The sequence below is a fragment of the Orbicella franksi genome, chromosome 1, assembly GCF_964199315.1.
Source record: "Orbicella franksi chromosome 1, jaOrbFran1.1, whole genome shotgun sequence".
In the NCBI taxonomy this organism is placed as follows: Eukaryota; Metazoa; Cnidaria; class Anthozoa; order Scleractinia; family Merulinidae; genus Orbicella; species Orbicella franksi.
In genome coordinates this window covers 22,876,680-22,887,337 of record NC_138145.1, presented here as the reverse complement: position 1 = coordinate 22,887,337, position 10,658 = coordinate 22,876,680, and the positions used below count along the sequence as shown (strand labels likewise).

Below are 10,658 nucleotides of genomic sequence, written 5' to 3'. Positions count from 1 at the left end.
TACCTTTCCTAACGCGATTTAAGGCTCCGTTAGACTTCATCACACCTGTCTGAAGAGAGTCGCCTACAAACAACGAAAAAGATGAAACTCGGGTGGATTTTAATTGGTCTTACAGAAGGTCAAGTTTAATTCAAGATTTTTCTCCAGTCTTTATATGGTAATAGTTTTATACCTCATATTATTATCTTAAACGAAGGGGAATAGGGTAAAATAATCTTTATTTCTTTGTTAACGCGTCTCGCAGCTACTCGGAAATATTTCCATTTCATTCCAGTTAAGCCCAGTATCCTCCATTTCGCCAGGTTCCAGCGAATCTAACCTCGCTCACACAGCCGCTCACACAGCCGCTCACACAGCCGCTCACACACTGGAATGAATCATCAAGCTTGGCGCGCTCTGTGATGCTCGTGACATCATTGTAACTTACAAGTGAATCAATCCGATTGTAAATCCTTTTTTTCTTGTATATAATTCCTAAACTCAATAAATAAACAAAGAGATGATCCTCTTACCCTGTTTTATCAGTGTTTTTTTTCACCTTAACCCTTCAGGGAAGTAAAATTGTTGATCATCTGTTTCCTCGCGCTAACATGCCAGCAATTTATAAAACTGAATCTGATTGGTTTAAAACAGCGCGCGCGTTTACTCTCCCTTGTTACGTCACAAAGTAAAACAGTTCGTTCAGAAAGAGACAAGCACCTGGTTGGCCGTGTCTTTTTAAACACTTAAATTTTTATTAAATAAAACAACGACTTGAACAGTTAAAATGGGTCTGACTTGGAGCTCGTATAAGTTGAAGAGAAAGGAGAAAAAAGATTATAAAAGGTAAGTGAACATAGGTGCCGTTTAACTGCTGACAGCGCATTTAACATCTGTAAAAAAGAAACATCCAGAGTTTGAAAATTAAGTAAGCGAATCGTTAATAACTAGATTTCATGCGTGATTATCACTTCAACTTTTTACGCGAAAACAGGTTTCATTCTGCGTTTTGTTGTTTCCTTTTTTGCAGACGCATACAACTATAATATCAGTAAGACATTTTTTTAAGATCCCTACCCTTAATAGACTAACTCTTTTTGTCCAACAGAAAGTTAAGAAACCAGTTAAAAGAAGCAGAGGAGTGTGTTACTCGTCTCCAGGAACAGCTGCAGCTTGAAAATGGGTGAGTTTTCCAAGTGTGTCTACCATGTGGGCTCGGCTACAACACCACAATTTTAACCTTAATAGAGGGCGTTTTTAATTCGTTTTTACCTTTTCCTTTTATGTTTCCATTACGAGAATAAATAGTTTCTTAGCTAAGAAAGCGTAAGTACTAGCACCTAGTCCCTTCCAATGACTGGACTCCGCCGATGCTTGGACGCGCTGCAACACAATGAAAAGAGGAATAAAGGGAAAGCTCTTAACTGTATTTTAGCTTTTAATGGATTTAGACAGTGGTCACCTTAACTCAGATCAATAATTTTGCTGGCATCTGAGAACGTGATATCCTTTGTCTGAAATATAGACGTCTGAAATGGAAGTAATAATTCCTTCTCTTAGACGTGTGAATATCAGTTGTATTCAAGGTAACTTAATGGAGGTTCTCTCTCTTTTCTCGTTTCTGTAGGTTACTCGATCAGTTCCAAAGCTGCCAACCCTCTGACTCAATGCCTGATACTGCTATAGCCAATGCAGATTGCATAGTGGCTGAAATGGAGCAGGAGGTTCAAGCATTGGAGCGAAAGCTTTTCCTTGAGGAAATTGCAGTCACGGTTAATGTTACAAACGAGCGGTGCGATTTTCTAGACAGGAACTTGAGGTAAAAGACTGTATTTCTCTTAGTGTTAGTGGTTCCAAGAAAGTGATGGTTTATATTCTGGGTCACGCTATATTCTCTATCCCTACTCTTTGATCTATTAATGCATTAAACGACTGAGGCGGTGCTATGATTGGCTAACCAAGAAGAGACGAAAGGGTGCTAGAAGAATGGCGACCACGCAGCCAGGTCGTTAACCCTATTCCCCAACAAGAAACCTGTTCAGTCACGAGCTCCACGTGACCAGACTGCAAGCTACCTATAAATATGTTAACCTAATCCTTGTTTTTATGTCTTTGGTCTTTACAGACTTCTTCACAACAACGAGACAAGCCTTCATAGGCAAAGTTCAGTCTGTGAAACAGACCTGGCAACGTTAAAACTAAAACAGGAAGCTTGTCAGTTTGGTCATTTTCTACAAGCAAATCCAGTGGAAGAATGGACTGTCTGCTCTCTTCCTAATCTTTACTGCAGAGACTTGTGAACGGCAAGTCTTGTGAACTTGGTTGTCAAACAAATGACATCAGTTCCCTGTGCAGAGTTAAAAAGATTTCAGGAGAAAGTTAGATTTATCAATATTTTACTGCAGAAGAATTTGATGTAAATATGTAATGAATTTTGTATTATAATTAAATATGAACAATAAAACGAATCGTGCATCGTTTTCTTGTGTGTCTGAAGGTTAAGCATATCGCTCAGGCTTTTGCCTCCGATGTATTGGAGAGACTAAAAATATAGAATACCAACACCATGCTGGTCGTTTCTGTTCCATCTGTTTCCAGAAAGGTTGTCCAATGGTATTACCGAAGCGTAAAAACTTACGCGACAGTATCGAATTAAGTGTATTATGAGTAGCTATAGTTCACTGTTGCTCGATCATAGCTTTTGAACAAAGCTGACCGTTCACATATCACCGTAAATCCCGATGTACATTTGCCTTTCATTACACTTAGGTACCATGAACTTGGATCAAGCTAGAACAGAGAACTACCATCCGCCATAATACCTGTTTTAAGGGGAGAGTAAGCTATAACTCGTTTTGAGAAAACGAGCTTTGAACTTACAGTACAGAAATTCTCAAAATAAAACTGGCATTCCCCAGTAGGTGGCAGATTTAATCAGCCGGTGTCAGTTTACAATACAGTTCTAGGGTCCGAAAATATTTTTTTCATAAATCTTTGGTCTTTTAGCTTTCTAAAAATGTATACTTTGCCATCTTACCACAAGAAAAGTTTGAAAAAAATGGTGTGTTTTTAGGTTAATTAACCTCCACCTCAAATGACCTTGCTCTCCAGGAGTTCTCGTAGCTCAGTGGATAGAGCGCCCGCCTGGTGTTCGGTAAGAAAGGCTGTCCGTCCCGATGGGAACAGTTTCGCCATGTAATAGCCTGTGTACTGCCGCTCCTCCCCTCATAAAAATATCCCCGATCTTTTTTTTGGAGGGGGGGGGGGGGTAGGGGAGGTGAGGGGGTACATGTTTTGAGTTCGGCTGATAATATTTTTAGTGCTAGACCTATTTCTATTTATTTAAATATATATATTGATTTATTGATCGATCGATTAATTGATTCATTCATTCATACCTGTCCTGAATTAGTCTAGTGCTGGCCCTCTCTCTAATCACCGTGAGCGTGGTTTTCGGGAGAGAGCGCTTCTGCGCCACGCCCCACGGCTTCACTCCAGTTGGTCAGCGACTGGCCTAATTCGTACCCAGCGCCTCTCCAAGCACCGGTCCTCATGTTCAGTGTGAGTCGCAAAAACGTTCCGTAGACTGTTCCGGCAAAGCTCGAATAGAAAACGGCTCTTTACGAGGATTGAAACAAGAAGGTAAGAACTAGTTACTTAGTGTAAGCAGCTGACTTCCAATCAAAGCGATCTTGTCAAGAAACAAAACACAAACCGCGGTGATAAACATGAAACCAAAACGCATGTTAAACTAAGTTAATTTCCTTGACGTTTCGTATGTGTATGTTGTACATACGAAACGTGAAGGAAAATAACTTTGTTTAACATGCGTTTTGGTTCCATGTTTATCACCGCGGTTTGTGTTTTGTTTCTTCTAAAGCTACGATGGCCAAGGAAAAAGAGTGTTTACGATCTTGTCAATTTTAGTCCCGAAGCTTTCAATACAGTTACACTTCAGTTACACTTCCGGTTTGAGCTTTTAATGGAAGTGAACGGGTAGAGTCTTCTATTCATTATTAGAATTCTTGCATTATCTGAAACCCTCTGGAATGAACGGAGCAACTTCAGAATACCCGGCCACTTTATTTACATGTGCCGGTGTGCTTTGAAGAACGAGGTATCTAGCAATAGTTGCTATTCTTATTCAATGAGATGCTAATAATAATGTATACGAAAATTAGTATGGGTTGAGAATCAAAACTGATTCAATTTTGCATAAATGAGGCCCTGTCAGTGTAAATTCTAATACAAGAAGCTCTAGCAGGCTTAAAACCGGGACGTTTATAGTTATTAATTTTGTTCTTAATACAAAAACTAAGTTAAATTGATTTTTGAACCAAAAATAGACTCCCAATATTAAAAAATATTATATTTCCTACGCTCCATGCGTTACACTTCTAACATGATATGTGTCAGTTATTCAGGCTTAAGAAGATCATGTGCAAACATGCAAAATAAATTTCTATTGTTCAGACAACCTCAGAGAAATAATCAAATACAGGTTTTCCACTTTTTTTGTTGTATTAGCCCTTTCTTACTATCCAGATGTATTTTGTTTTGTGATTTACAGGGCAATGCCCCTTTTACTGTATTTTTTTTTCCTCTGGGCATACATCTCTTTACATTCTGTGGAATAGAAATTTGCTGGATGCATGTTTCCAGCCTCCCAAAATCTTTCAAGCAATTAGCCCTGATTTTCACTCATGGTAAACTTGGGCCACATGGGGAGGTCTCAGTTGAATCACATACTAAATGAAAAAAAACCATGAGCAGAACATGAACCAGGCTCGGCCCTAGGTTGTCCCGGTTAATAAGCTTATGAGTTACCAGCACGAAAAGGAGCCAGTCAACACATAAAACAACTTCATGGCAATGGGCAGTTTCTGCTATAAGATGCACCAGCAGGGAATCTTGGTAGCTGTATAAATTTCATCAAAATAAATATCCAGTCCAACATGGTGAATACAATTACCATGATTCCCTACTGGTGCATCTCATAAAGGGAACTGGCTAATGACGTTCTCTTGATAGTATTCTTATTTGCAAAATTTGTGATATCAGTTGGTATTTAAATGCACTGCTACCTTCTAATGTCGACCTCTGACCAATGATGCCATTTTGCATCCACCAAAATCCAGTAAGTAACAATTTGACATCAGTTATTTTAAGCTTCCCATTATTTCAAACTCAAACCCATTTTCCTTGATTGTGCCCTAGTTTTGTTTCTTCAGTTACTTACAGTTGTAAACTAGTACTAATACTAGTCATCTTGCTTATTTTGTTTGTCAGAAATTGTCCAATTTCTCTCTGGTTATTAAGGATACAGGGATATGCTAACAGCTGAGGAAAAAAGATGGCTAGTAGTTGGAATTTGCCTTTCAAAAGTTCTTACACCAGCAATAAGGAAGGTTATTGAACAAGAACTACATCAACTTTATCAGAACTTGATTCAGCCACCTACCAACATCCATTCACAAACATCTTCCTCTCATCATAAATGCCTTCCTCCCTCTGCACTGCGTCTGAATTATGTAAACATCAACAACAACGTCACTCAAGCATCACACCGCAGCTATGATTACAGTGTTAAAGATGAAGTTTCTCTGGCTAAACTCTTTGTGAAACCATTCATGGCAGGCTTCACAGCTTTTGATGAATCATTAGATTCATCTGCTGCCCTTTCCATTTTGTGCGGAGCGCCAAACTTTGTTTTTCTTAGTATTGATATCATTGCCATGGATGTCCGCAACGATGTTCGCAATGAATGGGGTCATTGTAAGTTTGCAACATGGAGTGAGGCCTACTACTTGCACTGTTTCCAACTTATGGAAAATCTGATCAAAAGACTAAAACTCCCTGCAACTTTTGAGGCAAAGGTCTTGGAAGATTTCAAAGAGTGGAAAAACAGAGGTAATGTGCCATGTGCCAACTTGCATTGTAATGTTACTTTTTAGTGTGCAAATTGATTAACTCATGGGGATAATATGCTTGTCATATTTATTGTTTAGTACAACACCAAATTATGTGAACTGCAAACTGATAGAAATGTATAGCAGAAGAAGATAGTAACAGGGGTCACACTCAGTTAAATTGAGGTGGTGAATGATAAAGTCTAATATCTTTCTATGATTCCTAAATTCTTTAGCCTTGCAAAAGACGGCAAGACTCTGAGAAGACATTGCACAAATTCAAGATTGCAAGCACTGGGAAACTTGGCTAAATTTCTGGAAGGCCCTCAATTTGTGAAGGACTTTTGTCCACCACCCCTCAGTAATATGTATCCATATATGTGGCCATTATTCTAATAAATTTGATTCTCCTGAAAAAATTAAAATTACCCAGTGCTTGTTAATACCTATTTATGTTCATAGCTGAGGTTTTCTATGCATTTTCACAGGGATTGACATGTGCTTTGGACAGCCAATAAACAATGATGTTTTAAAGCTTGTCCAAGAAGAAGTAGCAACATTAGTTACCTCTGTGGAGGAAAACAAAGAAACCTGGATGCAAGACCATGAAGGATTGAAGACAAACCTTCAGAATTTGACACAGCTTTTTGCCCTTGACATCAAAAGACTTGAAGCTAAGCATGTGGCCTTGGAGAGTGGTCTAAATGACCTTAAAGACAACCAGTTGAAAATTAAAGAGTCAGTGGTTGAAAATGAACTTATAGCTTCATCAAACGCTTCTCTGATACAACAGGTCAGAGATAACTTTGAAGAGGAACGCAAAGGTCTTCAAAGTCAACAAGAGATTCTTGAAGGAAAATTTGTTGGTTTATCAAGAGGAGTGGAAAAGATGAATTCAAAAGAAAACTTTTTCAGAAGTGGTACAATATTATTATATCTATTAATGAAACAATAATCAAATTGCAAGGTGATGCTCTGGGACTTCCCAGGATATTCTTTTTCAAAAGGGGTCTAGAAAGTAATCTGCCACATTGTAACAACTTAAGCTACCATTGCCCCTGGGGGGTACTCCCATATAAAAAGGACAGGGGGGGCTTGTTGTACCTTTTAGGGGTTAAAAAAAAATTGAAAGGAGGAGCTTTCAGGGTACCTTCTAGGATACTGAGCCAGAAAAATATGTCAGGAGATATTTGTCAATCAACTAAATTTTTAATTTTGTCTCATTTACAATTGTCTTTATCGCCATTAAAAATGATGAAAGTGTCAGTTAATGTTTGGAAGTCTTTTTTGTCTTTTTTCGTTTAGTTATTTATTGGTTTATTTATATGTTGTTTCAGGACTCCTTTGGAAAATTCCTGCAGTAGTTCTGTTTGGCTTTCTTGTGATCTTCCTTTATGAACACTATTCCAGAGGATCTATGCTTCGTTATTGGTATTGTCGGAGAGGTAGCATACAAGGCCACACATTGTCATTTGTTTTCAATACACATGATGTGCAGGTACAGTGTCTGTAGGTGACCTGTGATAGGATAGTTTTATTTAACCAGCACTCAGATTACTGAATCAAAGAAACATCACAAGGTCCAATAACTTCATCGCCAGGTGTAGGCATATTTTGGCCTAAAAGGCACTAAGTTGGGAATATGTCTCAAGACAGTCATTGCTATTGAAAGAGTAATATCTGGTCAGTGGTGCCAGGTGTTTTTTTCAGGGTAGCGATACTGGCTCCATGTTCTTAATTTGGAGTCTGTGATCACAATTAAGCTTACATGTACATCTGTAACACAATAGTAGTAACAACATGATGGCATAAATGGTGGTATCTTGTGAATTAGAATGCCAAGTGACTTTTGTTGAACCATATTTATCACCATCATGAAGTAAATGGTTACCAGAATAACATCATACTCCGTCAAGCATCCTTATTGTAGCTAGTTAACATGCTAATAGATTAGAAAGAGCTCTGTGAGCTCCCCATTTTCCCTCAGAATTGTTTCTTACTGATATACCATAGACTTTCTGAAATCTGGTTGGCCAATAATTTAATATAAATGATGCTTGTCTGACTTTTGATCAATGTTAATTGAAAATGTTTTCCTTTTTTGCTTTATTCTCTCTAATTTTAGAAACCAACAGTGAATGGAATTGAGTTCAGTTGGGAAACCCTAAAAAACAAATTGGGTCTTAAAATTCAGCCTTTCAATAGTCCAGGTATTTCACCTTTTTTATAATGTTACCATCAGTGTAAGACCTGTAACACGTACAAAAAAAAAGCGAAACGGCTGGCTTGGTTTTACAAACCTGATGACACCAAAACGCCATAGAAACATAAAAATATGTATAAATAACTTTTATTTTACAGTGATGTGCACCACACTGTCGCCAGACGAGAAAAGTTGTTTAAATTTTTTTCCAATTTTCACAGCATTCTTTCACCTGGCTAATGGTTTTTTCTCATTGACCAGTCAAACTATGAAAAATGTGGTAGGCGTTGTTGATATGGCAACATGACCCCACACTCAATCTTTTGAATTTTGGTTGCCGCTATCAAACGGAAGAAAAAGCTCATCAAGTTAGCATGGATCAGCATGCCCCCACAATAAAACACATTGACTGATGCATTTTTGTTTCAATTATTTTTAAGGGATCAGGTATTACCTTAACATTGACCGCTGTGCATATGGTGGTGTAATAGCTGTACGTTCTTTGTTGGATGGCACTCCGCAAGTACGTGGTGCTGAGATTCTGGCCGCAAAGTCCGTGAACTCTGAGTGTACCCAAGTATATTACAATGATGACAGAGTTTGGAAACGCTATGAAAGTGCCACAAATATTCGTTGCAAGCCCTGAAAAAGAGTGAGGACGGATTAAGCGATGGATCAACGCTTTAAGAGGATTTCCTATTGTCAATATATCAATCAAAAGCGTTATTACAGTGTCTTTTCTTCAAGCCAGCCATCAAGCCCTGCTAATCGGGGACACTAAAGCGTACTTTTCGACACTTGTTCCTACGAATGTAGCTTCATGTCAGCGCAAAATGGACTTTTGCGAGAGAGTCTATCAGTTAAATAAGTTGTAGTGAGCGACATTTAGTAGTGGTTCGGTTTACAAGGTCAGCTGCAAAGAAGGCCATCTCCAATATTACTGAGGAAATGAAAAATTCTGCATGACCAACCTCAGGGTAACATGCGGCAACATGCGCTGAATTTCTTTTTCAATGCTATAGCCAAAAATGTCACATATTGCTCGTTAATGTCGATCTGGTCTTGACTGTTTAAGTGTTTATGAATTTACGGTTTGAAACAAGCTTTGTCTGAATCTAAACTAGTTTAGGTTAGACTTCCTATCATGTTACCTATGCTGCTTTTCTTCCTTTCATCCAAGGTGAAAATGAGGAAAATGCCAGTGCGCGCGTGTTGCAGCGGACGCTTTTTTTGGCGCGAGAATATGGCTTCTTTGAGCCCACGTGACTTGAGAGGGCCACAGAAGCACAGACAGAAGCACGCAATCAAGGAGGCATTCCCCAAAACATAACTCTACGTCCTGTAATTGAGCTGTAATATTTATCGTGTAAAAACAAACACTTATAGAAAATAACCAAGGTGGACACAGGAGAACGCTCTTTATATGAACTCTGCCCGTGTTTTTAATACCAGCACTAGCTAGGTGAGGGTGGTATCAAAAATTGTCTGCTTTCTCCGAGTTTTTTCCTAAGATTATATGGGTTGTTCTCTATATTTTAATGATTGTATTCTAATTTTTGTAGTTTCTCAGGTCCTTTAATTCCGGGCACTTAGAAAATAATCCAGTCAAAAATTTGCTTTTCGGCTGGAAACAGAGTTTATTAGAGTTGTTACCCTCTTCATTTAAATTATTACTTTATTTATCTCGCAGATTATTGCGTTCAGTTTAGTACACGGCCTGGTTAGTGTTAAGTGGGTAGACTCTGTTGTTTTCGCTAGCTGTTTAGAACTAACAGATCTCTCCAGGAGCCATAATCGGGGACGGAGTCCCCGATCAAGCCGAGTTTATATTTCAGTCATAATTTTCGTTGTACTGTTCTTATCACGTTTAATGATCGTTTACGACTCGTCTTTACTTCTCTCCTCCCCCTCCCCCTCCCCCCGCTCTATATCAGTGCCCCTCACAGTAAAGTGATAACCCTCCACATAGCAGGTTAGTGTACGAAGATGTACTACAACTTTATGAAATAAAACATCGTTCTTTTCGAAAACACTGTTCTTTCGAAAACATCGTTCAGTCTTATTCAAAAGATCAATATTTCAGTTCAAGAAAATACCTTTTGCGATAGAGACACAAACCTCCTGAGGGTAAAGCACGATTACCTTGTGAGCTTACGGTAGTGCAGCAGTAAACTTAACGTTATTAAGAGGTGACTGACAATAATTCAGCATCTTATGTAAATCGATTATACATGGAAGTCAAAGCGTAGGCGTAAAGTGGCAGAGGTCCAATTTGGCACTTCTTCAACGAATAATCCTGACTAGGAAACTTTATCCGGCCCTGAGACGGAGGTGAACGAGTTCTCGACGTTATATGTATTATGTTTACTGAGCACGGCATTACGATTAAGTGCTATTGATCGAAGAAGTAGGCTGTTAGCCACTATAACTGACTCCGAAGACTCCGCTACATCTCCTTTAGGGTCTGCAGGCGACGTTCTTGGAAAAATTTTTGGTATATCAATTTCAGAATCAGTCAGGCCTTGAGTTATGGGATTTCTATTCAAGTGCCGGAAATATTCCCTGAT

The 10,658-nt window shown here is 38.7% G+C and overlaps 2 protein-coding genes across 4 annotated transcripts; both read left to right on the top strand.

The window, feature by feature from the left end:
- The first annotated feature begins 766 nt into the window (after positions 1 to 766).
- LOC145500428 (uncharacterized) lies at positions 767 to 2,361 on the top strand. The gene is made up of 4 exons (XM_081479949.1): positions 767 to 825; positions 1,088 to 1,162; positions 1,574 to 1,798; positions 2,105 to 2,361. The coding sequence occupies exons 1-4, from the start codon at positions 767 to 769 to the stop codon at positions 2,277 to 2,279; spliced, it is 534 nt and encodes a 177-aa protein (XP_081336075.1). The 3' UTR covers positions 2,280 to 2,361.
- Positions 2,362 to 3,538: 1,177 nt separating this feature from the next.
- On the top strand, positions 3,539 to 10,121 carry LOC145478568 (uncharacterized). Of its 3 annotated transcripts, none has more exons than XM_081456638.1 (6): positions 3,539 to 3,621; positions 5,269 to 5,889; positions 6,377 to 6,808; positions 7,226 to 7,386; positions 8,014 to 8,098; positions 8,532 to 10,121. In XM_081456638.1, the coding sequence occupies exons 2-6, from the start codon at positions 5,310 to 5,312 to the stop codon at positions 8,735 to 8,737; spliced, it is 1,464 nt and encodes a 487-aa protein (XP_081312764.1). In that variant the 5' UTR covers positions 3,539 to 3,621; positions 5,269 to 5,309; the 3' UTR covers positions 8,738 to 10,121. The 3 variants fall into 3 exon arrangements, with proteins under 3 accessions (XP_081312764.1, XP_081312780.1, XP_081312772.1); XM_081456646.1 differs by having other exon boundaries at positions 3,540 to 3,621; positions 5,299 to 5,889; XM_081456654.1 differs by lacking the exons at positions 8,014 to 8,098; positions 8,532 to 10,121 and having other exon boundaries at positions 7,226 to 7,956.
- The last annotated feature ends 537 nt before the right edge of the window (positions 10,122 to 10,658 follow it).

Excerpts from the sequence above, each read along its gene's own strand:
- LOC145478568 (XM_081456638.1), top strand. The coding sequence starts at position 5,310 with ATGCTAACAGCTGAGGAAAAAAGATGGCTAGTAGTTGGAATTTGCCTT. Across the intron at positions 6,809-7,225 it reads AGAAAACTTTTTCAGAAGTG|GACTCCTTTGGAAAATTCCT; the intron begins GTACAATATTAT and ends ATGTTGTTTCAG. Across the intron at positions 8,099-8,531 it reads TCAGCCTTTCAATAGTCCAG|GGATCAGGTATTACCTTAAC; the intron begins GTATTTCACCTT and ends ATTATTTTTAAG.
- LOC145500428 (XM_081479949.1), top strand. The coding sequence starts at position 767 with ATGGGTCTGACTTGGAGCTCGTATAAGTTGAAGAGAAAGGAGAAAAAA. Across the intron at positions 826-1,087 it reads GAGAAAAAAGATTATAAAAG|AAAGTTAAGAAACCAGTTAA; the intron begins GTAAGTGAACAT and ends TTTGTCCAACAG. Across the intron at positions 1,163-1,573 it reads CAGCTGCAGCTTGAAAATGG|ATGGAGGTTCTCTCTCTTTT; the intron begins GTGAGTTTTCCA and ends CAAGGTAACTTA.